Below are 21038 nucleotides of genomic sequence, written 5' to 3'. Positions count from 1 at the left end.
ACCCTCTAGTCTTCAGGCAAGCTTTAATACGCTCCACGCGTGCAGCTGGAACAGTGTCGGGTTCCTGTGAGCTTGCTTGGTGTGTGGATGGACGAATAGGTTCGACCACTCTGGTAGTTTCAGGGTTGGACTTCCGAGTTATCCTGTATCCTTGTATGAGGACGGGAAACCATACCCTCGCTGGCCAGTAGGGCGCGACCAAAATCAGTTGCAACGTAGTCATCTGCTTGATTTTCTGTAGTACTTGTGGTAGTAGTGCAGGAGGCGGAAACGCGTAAGCTTTTAGTCCTTCCCATGAGATGCTTAGAGCATCTGTTGCCCATGCCTGAGGATCTGGAATCGGTGAGACGATCGTTGGTAGCTGTTTGTTGAACTTTGTTGCAAACAGGTCTATTAGTGGGGATCGTAAAGTCTGTCTGATGAACTGGAATGCTTCTGGATGCAACATCCATTCCGTCGGGGATGGTTGTAGTGGACGAGATAGGGCATCTGCTATGACATTCTTTGCTCCTGGAATGTGGCATGCCTTCATGTAGATGTTCAGGTCGTCGACTATGCTGAACAGGAGAAAGCTGAGTTGTAGCAGACTTGTTGATCTTGTTGACCCTTGTTTGTTGATGTAAAACGCCACTGTGGAGTTGTCCGTGTGTACCATGAGTCGTGCGTTCTTTAGTACGCTGGACCAATGTTGTAAAGCGTTGATTACTGCTTTCATCTCCAACAGATTGATGTGTGATTTCTGATCCTGACTCGACCACTTCCCTGCTGTCACTTCGTTGTTGAAGTGCGCACCCCATCCTTGTAGGGAGGCATCCCACGTAGAGATGAGTGTTGCAAACTGGCTCTGACAAAAAGGTCCCTCCGCAAACGTTCGACTTCCGAGTCCACTATAGGAGACATGGTTTCAGGCTGTCCGGTAGTATTAATGGATCTAGGCTGTCTAGGTGGGCGTTCACTAATACTTGTAGTGGGCGCAACTGTAATCTCCCTCTGCAAGTCATGTCTTGAGCTGAGGTGAGTAGACCGAGCATGCTTTGCCAAGCACGTAGTGTCAACGGAGAGAGCAATGGTTGAGGTATCATCTGTTGTATTTTGACCCAACGATCCCCTGGAACGACTATATGATTCACTGGTGTGATGAGTAGAATTCCTAGATATTGCAGATCTTTCGGCTCCAATTCCGACTTGAGGAGATTCACTAGCCATCCTAGTTGAGTGAGCAGCCTGGTGGTGAAGTCTAGTTGCAGTCTGAGTTGACTGGGATCTTGATGAGCTTGAATACCGTCGTCCAGGTAGAAAGCACTGCGTAGACCTTGACGATGTAGACATGTGACGATGGGCTTGGTCACTTGAGTAAACAACCAGGGGGGCGACGATATTCCAAACGGTAAAACCTTCCACTGGAAGTGCTGTCCATTGAAAAGGAAACATAGGTATTTCCTTGAGTCTGGATGTATAGGGATGTGGAGGTATGCATCTTGCAGATCTATGCTGGCAAGGAAGTCTGCTGGACGAACGAGAGGTCAGAGCTGAGGAAGATGTATCATCTTGACTTTTGCTGGTCTGCGTAGATACTCCCGGTTGAACTTCCTCATGTTGTAGATGAGCCGAAATTTCTCCTTGGAATGTTTCTTCGGTACCAGGAAAATTGGGGAGTAGAACCCGGGAGTGATGAGATCTTGATCTATCTCTTCTACTGCCTCTTTGTCGAGTAGGGTCCAGTTTCTCTAACCGGTCGGCTGTGTTGTTGAAGGCCATCGGGTTGCTTGTGAGCGGCGGAGTGGCTTCCAACTGTATCTTGTACCCTCCGCCCAGTATCTGGGATACGTAGTCGTCCTGTAGTCTCCCCCAATTCTCCCAGTACCGTTGAAGACGTCCACCCACTGTCGAAGGTTGTACAGGAACGGCTGGGGCTGGAAGACTCCAGTTGTTCTGAACCTGGCCATTGGCGATCCAGGAGTTAAATTTCCGTATCGGAGAAGACGCCTTCACCTTCATCTTCTGATTAAGACATTTCTCGCTCTAAGGATGCACGACGACTTGAGTCTATAGGATGATCTATAAGATGAGCTTCGCCGATGTGATCTTGAATCTTTCGTGGAGATTTGAGATATTTCTCTAGATATTCGCGAAGGTGGATTCCTGGACGTAGTTTCCCTTCTGTAGGAGTGTCTTCGCGCAGGTTCTTGATGGGCGTCAGAGTCCGATGGAGATGACGACTCATATCTGCAATGTCTGTAGGGTTTGGGAGAACGCCTTGATTCCTTCCTGCATGGAGACTTCTTAGCAGCACTCTCTGGGGCGTCTACTTCAGATGGGGAACATTGTCGTGTCTGAGAGCCTTTGCGCAGGCTTCCCTCTCCATCTAGATATGGAGGGGAGACTGTAGAGCCTTCACGCAGGCTAGTAGACATTGTAGTGGTCTTCATAGCAGCCTTCTTTTGAGCAAAGCGACGTTCCATCATTGACATCATCTGGTCTGTAAACTGTTGCATGAACAGTCCCGGGTTGAAGTTCTGCATTGTCTGAAGAGACTGCTGCAGGGATGATGCATCTGATACTGAAGAGACGTCATCTAAGGCTCGCTGCACTCATGAAGAGTTGACGCTGCTGCTATCTCTGGTACTCGATGTCTGCGTTGATAGTAGGTCTTCTGTCAATGTCTGCGCTGATACCAATGCCGATGTAGCTGTAGAAGCAGGCTTCGTCTTCTTACTGACGATGGTGACTTCAGGTATGAGGATGGGTGGATCATCATAAACATCTGCTTTTTCCGGAGGAACAATCTCGGCTGAGAAAGACCTCGCCTTCTGAGTAGAGCTGATCTTAGACTTCACTGAAGTCTTCATAGTAGTAGCTTTCTTCTTCTGTGAAGCTGAAGATATGGCCTTCTTTATCTGCGATGAGGTCAGCTCAGTAGATGATGATCTCTTATGGCCTCCGGCGTTCACCTCTGGTACATCGACCTGCTCCTGAGAAACGTTCAGCAATTCACTCGAATTACGAATATCTGCAGCAGTGGTTAACACACGGTTATCAGCGCAATCACTCGATTTAGACATGACTTGAGAATACCTACATACCCAGTCCTTAGCACGTCTATGGATGGAAAAAAGGTAATTAGTAAATTCAACCGAATTTAAATTTACACAAAACTCACAGCGAGAGCTGAAAGAACATGAAACAGTGCAATTAGGACATAATATATGCGGGTCAGCCGCAGACGCTCAGTACCTACAACGAATACAAGTTTTCATCAATTGTAAACATGAAGAAAACACATGTCAAACAATGGAAGATTTAGATCAAATTTCAAACCGTAATGTAGAATATAATCCTAAAAACGTATACAGCAATAATTTTGATGTAAGGTCCGAAAATATAAAAGGATATGTGCCATATAGGGACCCAGGTGCTCTCACAACCGTCCTCAAGGGCAAAGAAGGAGAGAGTGACAAATATGGCCGATCATGTGACCATTTGGATGCCAAAGGGAGGAAAGGGATGCTACTCTTGGGTGAGTGATTTTACGTCCGCTTTTTTAAAGGGGTTAAAGGGATTTCAAGTGTTCCACTATCATTCGCAAGAGGAAGGAGACAAGCTTAATTAGCATGGGTCAGGATAAGGAAAAATACAAGATATCACATCGTACCCATTATCCATACATTTCACCAAATGAGAGTCTAATTCCTCAAAATTGAATCCATAATGACAAGCATATCTTCTCTTCTAATATTTACACTGGGAGAAAACCTGTTCTAGGCCTTGACATATATTTGCATTTAACAGCTTACAGTATGAGTGAGTGAGTTTAGTTTTACGCCGCTTTTAGCAATATTCCAGCAATATCACGGCGGGGTACACCAGAAATGTGCTTCAGACATTGTGCCCATGTGGGGAATCGAACCCGGATCTTCAGCGTGACGAGCGAACGCTTTAACCACTAAGCTAACCCATCACCCTGCCTACCATGCTTACATTACACAAAACAATACTTACACCATGCCATGGTGCATCAGGCAGAAGTGTCTGTTGGTAGCAGGAATTGAGCCACTGCAGACGGAAAGGCTGCTCATCCGTGGGCTTGATTTCATTAGCTCCAGGCATTTTCACAATATACAATACAACACAATATCACAATACACTGATATGTACACAATAGTGGAGGGATATGTACATCTGTCTTTATACAACTGTACAACTATATACACGTCATCTCTCCAATGTCTACCCTGAGCCAACCTCAGTTAACAACGGCCTGAAGATCGGGGGGATTTTCTCCAAAACAGAATTTTGCTTTGGGATCTCTGTAGGAATTTTCATGTTGCACACTCTGAAAAGAAATCATAAGAGTTGTCAAGCGAGCTATGTAGCTAGCAAGGGAGTTGGGGTTAATGCTGGTTCAATGTTTAAATATTTTTTACTTGAACATGTTGAAAATGAAGAGGTCTTTGCCGTTTGTGTCATGTCCAACGACGAAGAATGAGGGCTCTCTAGAGTCAAATACCATGTGAAAATACCTCAAGGACTGAAACATTCCTTGATTTTGAATACTGCTTGTTTAAGTAGTACTTCAGTCAAATCAATCATGGTGTAAGAATTTGGTAAGTTTAACTATTCATGATTTTCTATCGTCATCATGTTAACAATAACACAATACAGGGAGACTGTAATTTCCATTATCACTAGAGTGGTCATGCAGTTGAATCATTTTAAATACTGTTATTTGTGAAGTGGGCCAGCATATTAATGGTCCACTAAAAGAACATGCTGGTTTGATGATTACACACCTGGGATGATGTACGACACTTGGCTAGACACAATTCAAAGTGATCCGATACAAGTGAAAATAAGTTAAATGGTTCGTTGCTGGCCTCTCGTAATATTCTTCTCAATAAAGTTTTCTGCAAAAAAAGGAACATACTTAGATCAAGAGTGTCAAAAGACGTCATGTTTCACATCTAGTCAAAAAGACTAGCATATAGGTCCATGTACACAACATTATGATTAACAGGGGTTATATCAAGACATCAATCTACCTTGGAAACAGGTCACTAAACTTTGCTATGTTGGATTAGAGGCTCTTGAAACATAGCTATGTGTCATTATGCAAAATGATCGTAGCACAAAGGAGAATACAATAACTAGTCAGAGGCGTAAATAACGCTGACGGAGCGGCCTATCGTTTTAACGGTGACACGGTGCGCTCGGTACTAACTGAAGCTTGACCCTAACTAATTCAATTGGACCAAACTCGATTGATAACAATGTTTTAACACATTGTAGCTGAAGTTGGTTAGTACAATTCCTCTCAAAAAGTATGACATCCTTCTAAGATAATCTTGAGATATGAAATACACAATGCCATTTAGAAAGCGGTCAAATGTAACATATGTTATATTTGGGATTACACTTTCTTAGTAAAGTACAGATTCTAGTACTTTTGTTGGGTTGAGTCCCACCGAGGATTGAACCCACACCCTCAGAGTCAGGGTGTCTGAGGTTGTGGGTTCGAATCCCTGATGGGACTCAACCAAACAAAAGTACTAGAATCTGTACTTTACTAAGAAAGCGTTATCCCAAATATAACATAAGTTAAATCTTGAGATAACTCAATGTATTGATTAACAACATGTGTCATCCTGCACATCATGTAAAGGTAACCAACTTACTTTATCTGGTTGAAGACAGCAGGAGACACAGAATTCATACACTGTACAGCAACCATTGGACAGACAGCTCTCACACTGGTATCGGCGAGTGGATGAGCCTCGAATATCACAGCAGGAACCTGGGCCTATATGTTTCCTCTCACAGACATACCCTGAACAAAAACACATGTCAGTATCATCTGCCACATCAAGGCATTTCACAGAGTTCAAGGGTTCTCCAATTACTAATTTCAAGGGTTCTTACAGGAATTATGAGTGTCCTGTAGAGTAATCAATAGAGATTATTACATGCGCAAGTGTGTCATACGACTTATACGAAACAAGTGTGAAATTTTGTATTGCCCGAGCGAGAGTGCAATACCTAATTTTGCACGAATTTCGTATAAGTCGTATGACACACTTGCTCGAGTGTAATAATTTCTTTGTTATCCATTTTGTTCATTTACGTTTGTGCAGTAAAACTTGGTCTTTGTTAATTGTGCAACAAATTAAAATAATGTTGATGACAGATAATTATTCTTTTGACTGCTCATACCCATGTCACTGCACAATCACTACTTACTGATTATCTAGCGTGCCAAGAGGATTAATTAGTGTATTGGATTATGGGTCCTTGATTGGACTGCTCATACCCATGCCGGTTTAGACAGTGTTAAGTACAGCTAAAATTGCTTGTTGGGACTGGAAAGTCGTGCCGGAATACGGAATAGACAGGTGCCGGATTAGACAATGTTTTAATGATCATAATATCATTGTAAAATGACGGGAGAAAAAGTTTATGCTGGTTTTGACAGTGTGCCAGATTAGACAGGTGCCGGTGTTGGCAGGTTTCACTGTAACTTCGTGTTTATAGATTAATTTGAGGGAGTTCAGATGTTTTTGACCGACAAATTTATGACTGAGCTTTAATCCATAAGGTATCTTTCTGGTCATGCTGATAGTGATAGTATCAAATTTACCTCGTTCATCTACTAGAAGGTGTTTCCCCTGCACAGAATTACGACAATGTATTTGAAGTGTGCGGTTATTGTTCTCAGTTTCATCTGGTATCTTAGCTTGCCACTGGAATGGTTGACGCTGGGTTTTCCTCACTTTGTACTCCTCCAACACTAGATCATCAGACTGAAATAAACGGAAACATTTTGTATAACAAGCACATCACATATTATATGAATAAAACTACACTACAAGAGAGAAAGAGAGAGAGAGAGAGAGAGAGAGAGAGAGAGAGAGAGAGAGAGAGAGAGAGAGAGAGAGAGAGAGAGAGAGAGAGAGAGTGAGTGAGTGGGTGAGTGAGTGGGTGAGTGAGTGGGTGAGTGAGTTTGGTTCAACAGTGCTTTTACCAGTATTCCAGATATATCACAGTGTGTCGTGTGTCAGCTTAGTCAGTGAGAAAAGCCAGAAGTGAAGCAGGCCTCAGACATTTACCTCTTTGGTGGAGCTCATGAAAAGGGCTATAGTGCTGACCAACTTGACAAAAAATCTGGATAACCCGGATTTGAACCCTGAATTGTATTTGTAGGTTTCTGGTATGCCCATCCAATGCAACTATGACCAGCCAAATGTATCACCTTAGACAACTGGGACGTGCCACAGACCATATGGTAAGTTTCTACATGCAAGACAAACTGCTTTAGTTCATTCTCTACGGTAAAGTTCATTTACACGAGATTCTTGCATCTACTCAGTAAATAATGATGTGTATAGAAATACAGGTACACAAGCTGAAAAAGCAACATCATGCCCAGTATAGTAGTTTTTCTAAATAGATTTTTCAATGAGATTTTGTCATAAACGACTCAAAAGCAATTGGGTAATGGTGATTATTTAAGATACACTGCTTATATCAATGTATGGCCCTCTGAGTAACCTTTGATTATCTCTTTCTCATTTCCATCCCTTAACAGTCTGCAAAGATGTCTTTATCCACTAGTCCAGTGGATTCATGACATGCTGTAGGAGAGAGCAGGGATGTGCACCTCTCTTTTTTTTAAGTGCACTATCACTAAAAACGATGATGCTTTATTACAAAATATAAATGATATTATACTAACTTTCATTACAATAACTTTCAGAGTGTGAAAGACCCCCAATGCCCCCATGTGACTTCTACATGGGTTTGAGGGGTGGTGGGTTAAAGTGTTTGCTCCTCACGCCAAAGACCCAGGTTCGATTCCCCACATGGGTACAATCTGTAAAACCCATTTCTGGTGTCCCCCGCCGTGATCATAGTGATATTGCTGGAATACTGCTAAAAGCGGGCATAAAGCTAAACTAACTCACTCACATGGATTAGAGACACATTCGCAGAGGGGACACATGAAAGTCTGGGTTAGAATATTGGCCTTCAGTAACCCATGCTTGTCGTAAGAGGTGATTAACGGGATCAGGTGGTCAGGCTTGCTGACTTGGTTGACAAATGTCATCGGTTCCCAATTGCACAAATCTATGCTCCTGCTCTTTATGAGTGTGGCGTAAAACTAATCTCACTCACTCATATCTGTCAGTGATGTATCCAACTCAACTACCAAAGCTTCCACAAAATGGAATTTCCTACAAAACTATCACATAATAGTCTAGTTCAGTAGTCTAGATCACATACTTTCAGTACACATCTGTGGATTACTATGACTACTGAACAAGGACGGAAGAGTAACATGCTTAGTTGGATGACAGTGGGATTATAATGATAGTAGGTTAATACAGGCAAACTCTGTACACTAATGTTCCATCAAAGTGGTTGTGTAGGATATCAAGACATTTTGGGAAATGTGTTTATTTTTTTGCTAGTCTTGAGCTGTTGAGACAATGATTCACGGATTAATTAAGTTCACAATGCTAGAATGGTTTGGGGATTGTCAGATCATATTGCAAGTGAATTCCGAGATGGGCGCATGCGGAAACACAACATGTACCGGGGGGTTATCATGGAGGGATGTCCTTGAGCATATCCCGACGTCCATCAGCTGTACATACCCGTTTGACTGATCGATTTATCGTCCAGTGGGGATTTATCACTCGCAAACTGTTCAGATTTTTGTCTAAAATGAGTACAACAGAGTTCACCTTTCAACATGGATATTTGACGTTACCTTTGAAAATGTTGCAGCAAGGAAATATATCAACGATCCGAGGAAAATTACTCCTAACACCCAGCGTTTACGCAAAACACGGGTGCCAAACATTGGTATCGCAAGGTAAACATACAAATCTGCATGTTTCCGTCAATTGTTTCGTATTATTTTGCGTATTTTAGTTGCAATATTTATGCGTTCTTTTGAAATAATATAGTTTTAAAAAGAAACAAGGTTCTTTCATGCAAACATGATGTGGGGTATTCTCACATTTCCATCAACATTAGTAAGGAATTTTTTAGCTTTACGTCTGTACATATCACACATTTCTTAAAGCCATTTCCATTGGTTTTAAATGGAGGCTGTGATCCAATCAGAATGGCTGTATCATGACCATAGATTCGCCGACAGGTGTCAGAATTTTCAACGGGAAGTTACAACATATTGAAAACATACGACGGAACAAAACTGGTACCACCATTTTAACATTTCTGTGTGAATATAAATATTTCAGAGGAGTTTATGACTGCAGCTGTTGCAGAAATTTGTTTATGCGCGTTGACAAACCGTACGACCAAACATAAGAATCAGTAAATCCGAAATTAGGTTCTAGACTAGTCTAGTGTTTACTAGTAGGCCAACAGGCTTTGGCTTATGACTTTTTATAGCGACAAACCCTACACAACATACAAGTCTGGCTTTTAATCCCATCCTTTATGCAATTTGAATGTTTCGTTTTTTAGTCGAATTGTTTGAAATAATGACAATAATATATTGTCAATTATATTGTGTGTAGTTTAGTTAATCTGCTGCATATATCATTGTATTACATAATAGTTTCCTGATACGTAAGAACGTTGGTTTAATACTAAATGCATATATAACTGTAAAACATGCCACTGACATAAAACAAAAAATGTATCATCTTAACCACAAGTGACCGTCTCCGTGGTGTAGTGGTTAGAGTGTCCGCCCGGAGAGCGGAAGGTCGCTGGTTCGATCCCCCACTGCGTCATACCAAAAGACGTTAAAATATGGTACTTGTTGGTCCCTGCCTGGCGCTCGGCATTAATGGGTACAACAAGGACTGGTCGGCTGGGAGTCAGTATAATGTGTCTGAGTGGGGTATTCATGCTTCACTGCGGATGGTATCTCGGTGGGCTAGCACTATAAAACCAGCTTAAGTCTGGGCTAGTACAAGCAGCCGCACCTACACATACACACACATGCACGTCGTCATATGAGTGAAATATTCTCCAGTGCGACGTTAAACCCAATTTCACCTCACCTCACCTTAACCACAAGTCATCATTCTAGTTTTTATGATGTCTGTGTGAAGTAAATAATCACTATAATGCTCAAACAATCTTCTACCCAATTTCAGATAACCAGTATCTTCATGAATCGACAATGAATGAAGATAGATCACGGCAGAATCCAAACATGGACGACAGTAGGAGAGATTCAGATCAAAACTTTTCACTTCGTCTTGGGAATCTTCAAATGCCACTTCAGATTCAGAATCGTTTGCCTCTTGGGAGAAACATGACAAATATGGCTCAGGGCTTCCTGCCCCATTTCCAACAATCATCACGTACTACAGGTGCACCTGCACTGTCAGCATCAGTGATATCAGAGCCATCAGCTGTCATTGACATGTCGTCACTGGGAACTATAAACTCCCAAGCAACTATTCACCCTCAACAGCTGTATGGGGACAGCCATAATCATGGACATGGTCATGGACACGGGCACAGTCATGGACATGGACATGCCCACATGGCACCAATGCAAGATGAGAACCAAAACCATAATATTATGGCAGACAATCAGAATCCATTGAATGAGCTTCAGCAGAATGACTGGAGACCGTTTCTTCTCTGGTTCCAGAAGTGTGGGATTTTCTTTGTGCTTCTCTTCATGAAACTGATGTATGACCATAGATTAGGTAAGAATCAGAGCCCGATATCCTCATACCATTAAATTACTAGATTATCACCAGTCTCATCTTTGAGTTTCCAGATGGCTATTTTTAACGGACATGTTTCCGGCGTAAAACCAAACTCACTATTTAGGCAAAAAATAAAAGCTTATACTGGGGATGAGCTCTTACAATGAATAAGTAAAACCTCCAAAAAGGTTATCACAAAATTTAACCCACTTATGCCCCAAACAATGGTCAGTATATGTGATAGATTTATAATTTAAAAAAGTCAAGAACTGTATTCAGTTTGTGGACTTTATCACTTCATCACTTTATCAGTGACATTATATCAACATTAACCAACGTCATCCCTATTATGATCGTAAGAGTGATTTACATGTGAATTTACAATAAGGAGTCGAAAGTGTTTCAAGAATGTTTCCACCAATCATTCCGATGACTCATTTTCAGGATTACTGGTTTTCTTTGCCTTGGGTGGAACATTTTATTATGCGAACATGAAGCTTGTACAGTTCATACATCAGACTGCTGTGAGGGTGAGGAATGTTGTTGATTCCTACAAGTTGATTTGACATCTTGTTTTCCACTTGTTTAACCACTGAAATAGACTGATCAACTATGCTTCATTTATTACCCGTGACAATCCCGGGTTAGAATCAGGGGTGGAAATAACCCATTGCCCGACGTCCCAGGCCAGTGTTTTTTTCTGTTGGGCATGCAAATTTGTTTATCATGCTGTACTTATTTAAAAAAATAAACAAGAAAATCGTCCTGTATAGTGGAAACATTATCAGGGCAAGTGATTTTACATGTGCCACTGTACCAGAGTACACAGGCAATTATAAAGTTATTTCCACCCCGGACAATTGGTCTTCAGCAACCCATGATTGTCGTAAGAGGCGACTAACGGGATCGTGTGGTCAGGCTTGCTGACTTGGTTGACACATGTCATCATATTTCAGTTGCGTAGATTGATCTGCATGCTGTTGATCACTGGATTGTCTGGTCCAGGCTTGATTATTTACAGATGCCATCATATAGCTGTAATATTGCTGAGTTTGGTGTTAAACAACAAACCAACCAACCTTCATTTAATGCCATGATTTTAACATTAGGACATCTTTTCACCCTGCCTGGTGCCCTGCTTTAAGCGCTTTTTAACACAGACAAACTGGTATATGTGCTTGACCCAGGCTATATACATAAGTGTAACCTATTTTAACGTCACATAAAGCGCAAGTTTGCACCTTACATTGTTATTTACAGTCTTAACATGTTAAGTGTTATAATATTTTAATGTTCTGGCAGATTGGTTTAGATTGGTTGATAAGAATGCAATCGATAGAATTTGTCCACCACTGCTAATATCTGCATAATAAGAGTTCAAGAACATTTGCCTTGTCCCCTTTAGTGTTGTAGAGATACTGCTTTTGAATAGATCTGCTGAATAGAATGTTGTTGAGAATGGCAGTAAACAAATGCTTCGTGATATTGTCTTCTTGATCATGTTGTTCAGTGAGGTTATTATGTATCTGTTTCTCTTGACAGGAGAGTCGAGCTCTGTGGGGAGTCTTCCAACCTCTGTGGCTAATATCCTTCCTCACAGTAAACATAGCCATACTCTACTATGCATTCTCAGAACAAAATATATGGAAGCTGTAAGTACTGCATTTGTTAGATTCTTTTTCTGAACCAGAGGGGCGGTGGGTTAGCCTAGTGGTTATTTTAATGTTGACCATGTTCACTCACCATGCAGCATACCTCAGTTTAATTCCCCACATGGGTACAGTGTGTGAAGACCATTTCTGCTGTGATAATTGCTGGAATATTGGTAAAAATAGAGTAAAACCATACTCACTCACTCTTTTGACTCAAGGGATTCCTGGAAAAAGCTGGTCAACAACAAAATGTTCTGGTCATACAAGGGATGTCGTGGAACCTATATTCAGGCTAGATACCCGTGAAGATCTGAGTTAGAATTGATCTTCAGCAAGCCAATGCTTGTCGTAAGAGGCAACTAACGGGATTGGGTGGTCAGGCTCGCTGACTTGGTTGACACATGACATCGTATCCCAACTGTGTAGATTGATGCTCATGCTGTTGATCACTGGATTGTCTGGTCCAGACTTGATTATTTACAGAACCAGTGCGGCATTAAATCAATATTCAAGCTAGACATAATTAGAGCTCTGTGTGAAACTTACACAATGTCTCTAGATTGTTGGAAGTACTATTATATTTAATTACACAACAAAAGTTTTTTGAGATAGCCAAAGTGGTGTTTTATTGGACTCAGTGACATTATAGTCATCCTCCTCGGACAATGTGGGTGGATGCTCATGATATCAATCACTGGTTTGCTCGGTCCTGTTTTGTCGGCAGTATAACCATCGTTTCACTAGAGGTGTAAACGTCTGAGAGCTGCGTATTCCAACATTGTACTGACATGTTGTGATGACTACGCAATGCCTGATAGAAACTGGTCAAATGCAACATATGCTATATTTGGGATTGCACTTTCTCAGTAATCTGTACTTTATTCTGTACAACATGTGTTGCATGCTGTGATAAGCTGGAATGCTATAAAAACATGTTGTCCTTATATATACTCATAAAAAAAAGTTAAGGACTGCCCCAATTTTCAATATTAAGGTATTTTATAGTCCATATTATGATCCATATGATGCTTAAATAATGTTATTGGGGTGGTCCTTAATTTTTGTTGTTGAGCATATTGTACAATAATGCTAGGTGTTTGAAAATTCCCACCATTTTATAAATGTTTCTTACTAGGTTTGTCGAGTGATTTTCATTTTATTTGGAAAGTGTTGGGTATCAGAGAGTAATATTTGATCTTCGATTTCTCATGAGGTTTGAATGATGTTTGTTAATTTCAGATTGTTGTTCAAGATGCCTAATGTAAACGAGGTCGACATTTGGACGCTGCTGTGGATAGTCCTACTGACTGACTACATTATCAAGTTCTCCACGGTCATACTGAAGTCATTTATTGCCATGGTGCCTCTGCAGTGTCTGCCCCACAAGAGGAGGGTGAGTAGGAGGAGGATGAAGTGGTGACAAGATCAGGGCTTGCAGTGCTCTTGATACCAGCATTCAGTGTTATTTGTTTTTTAAATCACTTTATCTCTTATATTTTTGGTACAGATTAACATGGAATTAGATATTGCAGTCATATATTACATTTTATTGGACAGTATGAATATTTAAAGTTAATCTATTGGGAAACATAGTAAATGCCTGCAGGATAGGTACAATATGGTATGATAGTGTTAAGAGGCTGTGCCCTTGTGATCTGAAGGTCACAGATTTGTTGTGTGCACATTTAGTGTACAAGACATATTTTTCCTTATCCTGACGCATGATCTTTTGCTTATCTCCCTTTCCATGGGCTGGAAATAAGGAGAGAGTGACAAGTATGGACAAGTCACATGATATGGTTTGCGCGTGAAAGGGCAAGGGAGGTAACTTCGTGGGTGAGTGTATTTATACGTCCGCTTCGGGAACTTCAAGGGATTCAAGTGTTCCACTACCATTCGAAAGGGAAAGGGAGATAAGCAAAAGATCATGAATCAGGATAAGTATAAAATATCAATTTACTTAAAAAATTACATATTTTTCTGTATGATATAGACTCAAGGGGTTATTTTTTCAGGAGAGAATATGAGCTTATTTTTGTGAGTGAGTGAGTTTAGTTTTACACCGCATTCAGCAATATTCCAGCTATATGACTGCGGTCTGTAAATAATTGAGTCTGGACTAGATAATCCAGTGATCAACAGCATGAGCAGCAATCTACGCAAATGGGACACGAGGACATGTGTCAACCAAGTCAACGAGCCTGACCAGCTGATCGCCTCTTATGCAGGGCTCGATTTAAGAGATTTTAACCTACTTGCACCAGGTGCAACCTAAGATAAAAACCTAGTTGCACCAGTCAAATTCCAGTTGCACTGTTTTTTTTGCAATATGTAATATCAGAAATATGCTATTGATTTATTTAGATGTTTTATTCAGAAGTTTACCCACTCAATAATTGACTTGCGCGTAGTGCAAGTTAGACTAATACCTAGGTTGCACTTTGTAATATTGGGTTGCACCAGTGCAAGTAACAAAGCACTAAATCGAGCCCTGTTATGACAAGCATATTTTTGTATAAACAGTGTGATTTCAGCTTATTCTTAATTATCACTGTTTGTTTTTTCAGGGCAAATATTTTATGTTTGTGGAGCATGTGTCTCAATGTTACCGTCACCTAATACCCATAATTCCTTGGATACACTTCCTGTCTGATGATCAGCAGTCAGCTCGCTGGTTCTCCATCTTGTGTGTAATAGTATATGGTGTCTTCAAACTAAGCATTCTATGGGGATTGTGGCGGGAACTCATCAAGGCATTCAACAGACTCCGTGTTCAAGCAGTGAGTATAATTTGTATCAGTAATCACTTAGGGTAAGAGATTGATTTCTACAAGTTTTCACAGACAATCTGCTGGTGTTGCCATGTATTTAATGGTGAAAGTAATATTCCACCAGCACTGTCACAGTTTACTGGTCTCAAATGTACACACACGTTTGTTTCAAAACCTAATAATGTGCAGGAGAATCAGGGTTACTTATGGGGTTTCACTTTTTTGAGTCATTATGACTGCCATGTTTCTTAAGAGTCAAAACAAAAGTTTAAGGGTAACAGTTAGACAGAGAACTTTTTAAATTTGCCTGTTGGCTGGCATTGTGACTCATTTGTACAGAAATATGAACACATCAAACGGTCCAATTTCAAAGAATGTGTCATCTGATTATTTTTTTAAAATTGATTGGTTAATAGGCTGCTGGAATCCTAGATCGCCAATCGAGTTTACATACAACAGTACAACCAAGGAGATTAAAACTTTAGGTCAGAAAGATCAGCAGAAAGATATTGTTGTGTGCACTTGATAAATAACAAATCAGGTGTTTAAGACAGATTTGTGAAGAATCTTTTAATGTAACAATTGCTTAAATGTTTACAGAATTTTGGTGTGAAACCGACTCCAAGTGAGTTGAAGAATCGAGGAGAACATTGTCCAATATGCCAAGATGATTATAAGGAACCAGTCATGCTTACATGTAAAGTAAGTAAACGGCTTACGTTTCACGTGTTGGTTTCTGTTACATAACTTGCCTTTACAAAATGTTTGATATTGATATTAATATTTTTCTCAAATGATGTATAAACAGAAATCACCTGTGAAGATCTGGGTTAGAAATGATAGATTTGGCCTTCAGCTTGTTGTAAGAAGCGGCTAACAGGATAGAGTGGTTAGGTTCGCTGTTTTGGTTGACACATGTTATCATATCCCAACTGTGTAGATTGATGCTCATGCTGTTGATCATTGTATTGTCTGGTCAAGACCCGATTATTTACGAACTTCTGCCATATAGCTGGTATATTGCTGAGTGTGACGTCTAATAATAATCAAACCAACAAATCAAACTGAAATAAGAAATTTAAATGTAATTAGCTGGGATATAGGCTCCATTGATCTATTTACGAAATCAGTATGCTCTGCAGTGTGCGAAATAGCCACTGGCCTGCTAGCCTGTGGCTAGTATATCTGCACACTCACTGGCCTGACTTGCTAGTGAATTTCCATAGTCATTTTGTAAATATATCACTCTCTCAGACTTGTTCAGTTAATACACTTTTAAATCCTGCAAGATTATGGCCTGATAAAAATGTTCATCATATTAGCAGCTTAATGATGTAACCTGTGTCTACATTCAAATTTCGGGCTAGTGAATTATGTTGTAGGCTAGTAACATTCAGGCATAGCTAGCAAAATTTGGAAACTAGTTCGCACACTGATGCTCTGTGTATAAAAGGAATAATCATGTATTTCATGTTTCTAATTGACATTTCCCCCATGTTTTCTTTTAGGTATGCAGGGGTAGGAGCTAGCACTAACCCCTGGCAGGCTTTTATTGTCATGGTTGTTGATTATTTAATATCAGTTTTGGGTCTTTTTTATTGTTATTTAGTGTTTTTTCTATTACCAAGTACTAGCATCATGTACACAGTGTGCATGTACAGAAAAGGATTTATTGAAATATGACTCGTACCTTGGCTGTCTCCCTTGTAAGAAATTACAAGGAATAATGTCTACCATATGTCAATTTATATCAAGTTGTTTGTTAATTATCATTTAGTTGACCCTCCAGATCTTGACTTGCCCTACAATACTCTTAATGAATGATACTTGTTACATGTTGCTTGGGCTTTGAGTCAGTATACTGGGTTTGAGATGGGGCATGGAATGTCGGGTGCGAGTTCTGTAATGCAAGCATTAGTGTTGACTAATTCAAACAGTCACACCCATGCATGTGGCTATTAGACGTGAAATATTCTTGGAGATTATGTTTCATAGTAAACCTCCAACCCCTGGATCTTTAATTTGACATAAAGAGAAGGCATTAGTTTGTCTCACTGTTTTCTAACTTGTATGGTGATGTATTTGATACACACTGAGATGAATATTTTCTATCATACTAACATGTTGTATTTTCAGCATGTGTTCTGTGAAGATTGTGTGTCACTGTGGTTTGACCGTGAAAGAACTTGTCCCATGTGCCGGGCTCAGATTACAGACAATCCCCATTTCCAGGACGGGAGTACAAGTTTCCATCTACAGTGGTATTAATACCTCCTTGTGGTATCCGTACCAATGATGCTCAGTCTTCGTCTTAGTCCGGACGTATTGAAACTCACTGAAGTCTTCAGAAACTTTCTGATGTTGCTGTTCCCAAGAACTATGATCAGCTGCTTTTAACCTGAGTGAATGTTGTTTTATGACAACGTCAGCAATGTTCCAGCCATATACTGGAACCTGTAAATAATCAAGACTGGACAAGGTAGCTACCTCCTTGATTATCTGTGTATTATGTATTCATTCTGTTGTGATAAATACCTCAGACTTTCCCCATAGCTTACATTTGGGAAGTGACGCCTCTTTCCTATCCCAGGTTTACTCCAAAATGTCTTTTAGAATGAGAGTATGGGAATTTATGAAGACCTGCTCAAAGGCCAGTACATGTATCTGACTGCAAGACATGTCTGTAGACTTTCCCAAACTGGAATTACAAATTCGTGTAGTTCATTCAATTTATGCAGTATCAGGTAATATTATACATTGTAGATGTGACATGTATTTACTCGGACCGGTTTCAGCTTAATAAAATTGCATGTTACAGGCACTTAGTTTGGAGTCCTGGATAAATTCTTGGAGTAATTAATTTGGATAGCTATAATTATTACAGTATTTAAAATCAGGTTCAAACTGAAGCTGTGTTGGCTTATCAGTCCAGTGTATTTGTCATACAAGAATGGATATATAACTCCCCAGAAAAATTAGGGTTGTATAACCAGTGGTTGATAGTATGAGTGACAATCGCTGGAGTCAAGGCATGATGTCACTGGCGACCAGGTGTCATAATATGGCCACTGTATCCTTGGATTAGTTGGCACTTCCTTTAAGTATGGGATACTGTGTTGGTTTTGTACCTTGGGAACCCCACAGGTAATGACAGTTTGTTGTATAGTATTCCTGGTAACCATGGTAACAGTTTTTGTTTGCTCTCAGCTGGACTGGTGTTCTGATGACTATTTATTGATCAGTATTTGATGCCATGCACATATAGTTTGACATCTGACAGTTTCCTTTTGAACATTGTATTTAAGTCTTGAATTTTGTTATCCCCTTGTGGTAAATACATGAATAAAAGCTCTGGCTCCAGACTTGTCCAGATATTATCTTAGTCTACCGGAATATATCTTTAAAGCTTTGGAAATTTGTTTTCAAAATACTAGTACTCTAAGTGTGAATCAAACAAAAAGTGTCACTATGTTAACATTTTCTATCAGTTGAATTCATTTCCATTTTGTAGCAAAATTCTTTGTGAACTGGATTCAATCTGTAGCCCACAAATGATACCTTTTACTGAGGTCTACCATCACTGGAAGTCTACTATACTAGACCACAGCAAAATTTAGCAATCATGAGCTAGAGTACTAGAATTTTGAAGGCTGAAATGTAATTTGCTTCATGTCTCAAAATGTATGTTTGCACTGTATATAGAGACATTACCTGTCATGAACATATTGCCGTCATCAGTTGAAGAATCCTGTATAAAGGTACGCTGCGTTTGTATATGGTGTAACCAATCAGGTATCATGTTACTACTGTGTTACATCATGATTTAAGGCTGCTGTTGATAGACCCCAGGGTTTTGCATGATTCTAAATATTGCACTTAATACATGTATAAAATCAGAACAGATGTCGATAATATTCACTGCCAGTCCCATTACCAACATTCATGATTTGTGAATAATGTAAATCTAAGAAGTCTAAGGTAAATCCCTGGATCTGAAATTAAGAAAATATTTTGGTAAATGTGGAGACATTGGTTTGATAAAAGCTGGGTTTGCATTAGTTGACTAGGTATTATGTAGGTATTTTCTGAGGTCCAATTGTGCTTGCTCAAATCAGCTGTTACAGTATCTATTACAGAAATTGAGTCAATATGAATTGCATAATTTAACAGTGTGTGTTTTAATTACTTGTATTTCATCAACAGAAAGTTGGGGAATGTTTAAAATGAAGTGTGTTGGATAGTATCACATTTAATTTATATCTATATTTGCACACACGGACACCTGTCCATGTAAATCCCTTTTGTCATCATCTGTGAAATATACTAAGTGTTAATAACCTTCACGAAAACAAGAAATGGAGAATTGTAGATGTACAGCATTGATATTATTCTTCACATTCTCCTTTAAATTTGACTGGGACTAATAAAATAATTACTTTTTCAATATTTCACAATATGTATTTTTACAATGTTTAACACAGATGGCTTAAGACGGATTTCAATGTTTCTTGAATAGTATCAATCTGGATCATATCAAAATATTAAATATTAATAGGTTAAGTGACAGATATTTCCTACTGTCATAACAAAATGTTAAATATTAATAGGTTAAATGACAGATATTTCCTACTGTCATAACAAAATGTTAAATATTAATAGGTTAAGTGACAGATATTTCCTACTGTCATAACAAAATGTTAAATATTAATATTAATTTCAGCTTGTTTGAAGAGTGACTTGATTAATAGTATGGCCACAAAATGTCCAGCATGCATCAGTAATCATGTTCTAAGAAATGCTGAAACCATTGATTGAAGTTGATTCATATTCTGTGAATATGATTTGCAACTGTATTTCTAATAAATGCTTGCAGACATCTGCTTTGATTTCAATATGGCCTCCATGGCAGACATATTTAAAATATTATATTGACCTCTGCTTGATTTCACTGAATTTAATGACCACAGCAAAATACCATGTTCCCATATATCCTGGTGGTAGTATTAAATATACACTTCAAAAAGAGGGTAAGGTCTTATCATGGTAATGGAGGACTGTCATGTACAGCACTTATGTAATTTCCAATTATGCATTGAAAAATAATTGTTGTGTACCAATTACACATTTAAAATGTTATATAAGCACAAAGTTTAAAACATATGCGTACGGAATATATCTATAAAAAGATAATGAAAAAGACATCGATTGGTATCAAGTTGTATTGGTAGTATAGGACTAGTGTTGTACTGTCAGTACAGGATGAGTGATTTTTTATGAAATCATTTCCATTATATTTAAGTTGGTTTTGATTAGGTATGACATGAGGCAGAACATACCTGCTTAGTAAACTTACTCAATGACATATACTTAGGTGAGTAAAATCACTGCAATACCCACATATTTGAAAGCAGTGGGTAACGGAAAATGAAATACCCACTCAACATTCATAATACCCACTCCAAATAAATACAGTGGGTACAGTACCCACATGAGCTTAACCTTATCTGGAGCTCTGTGATTCTACTCTAATTTATGCCATTTTCTCTTGTAAATAATCATGTAAATTCATTGTACAGTATATTTAATTTCTTCAGACTGTTTTAAGTGAACTTATGTCACTAGTGAGATAACTGATTTGTTATTTCCATGTTTCATCAAAGCATATCTCGCCAAAAAATATAATGGTTTTGTAAACATCAAATATGGGTTTTAAGGGGTGAAAGAATATACTGCAACAGCATTGTTGACATTCACGCTATCCCACTGGCCTGGGTCTAGTAAAATGTTGACAGGACCAGTGCAACTTTTATAAGTGCTATCCTGACAGTCTAGTAGATAGTTAAGGCTGTCAATAAGTGTCCCTTAGCAGGACCAGTAAGAATCTGTAAGGACCAGTGATTTTTAAAAGTTACTGGTCC

General features: G+C 39.4%; 3 protein-coding genes across 3 annotated transcripts in view; 1 reads left to right on the top strand and 2 right to left on the bottom strand.

Annotated features, from left to right (window-relative positions):
* The window catches only part of LOC124276591, a 57739-nt gene extending 53599 nt beyond the window's left edge, over positions 1-4140 (bottom strand). The window contains 1 exon segment of the mRNA XM_046712238.1: positions 4000-4140. Coding sequence (XP_046568194.1) covers positions 4000-4107 — 108 coding nt within the window. The 5' untranslated portion in view covers positions 4108-4140.
* A 21-nt stretch (positions 4141-4161) lies between these two features.
* Positions 4162-8888, bottom strand: LOC124276605 (SREBP regulating gene protein-like). The gene is made up of 5 exons (XM_046712247.1): positions 8765-8888; positions 6632-6794; positions 5673-5824; positions 4791-4904; positions 4162-4333 (listed from the first exon to the last, which is right to left on the bottom strand). Exons 1-5 carry the CDS (start codon positions 8855-8857, stop codon positions 4244-4246), a joined length of 612 nt encoding a protein of 203 aa, XP_046568203.1. The 5' UTR covers positions 8858-8888; the 3' UTR covers positions 4162-4243.
* Positions 8889-9114: 226 nt separating this feature from the next.
* LOC124276603 (E3 ubiquitin-protein ligase RNFT1-like) lies at positions 9115-19662 on the top strand. Its single transcript, XM_046712246.1, has 8 exons — positions 9115-9217; positions 10131-10694; positions 11142-11227; positions 12240-12349; positions 13589-13742; positions 14917-15129; positions 15721-15822; positions 17257-19662. The coding sequence occupies exons 1-8, from the start codon at positions 9136-9138 to the stop codon at positions 17386-17388; spliced, it is 1443 nt and encodes a 480-aa protein (XP_046568202.1). The 5' UTR covers positions 9115-9135; the 3' UTR covers positions 17389-19662.
* The last annotated feature ends 1376 nt before the right edge of the window (positions 19663-21038 follow it).

The sequence above is a fragment of the Haliotis rubra genome, unplaced genomic scaffold (assembly GCF_003918875.1).
Source record: "Haliotis rubra isolate DU_JTF1 unplaced genomic scaffold, ASM391887v1 Scf210, whole genome shotgun sequence".
NCBI lineage: Eukaryota > Metazoa > Mollusca > Gastropoda > Lepetellida > Haliotidae > Haliotis > Haliotis rubra.
The sequence above is the reverse complement of the archived record's forward strand: the minus strand, read 5'-3'. Positions and strand labels throughout refer to the sequence as shown.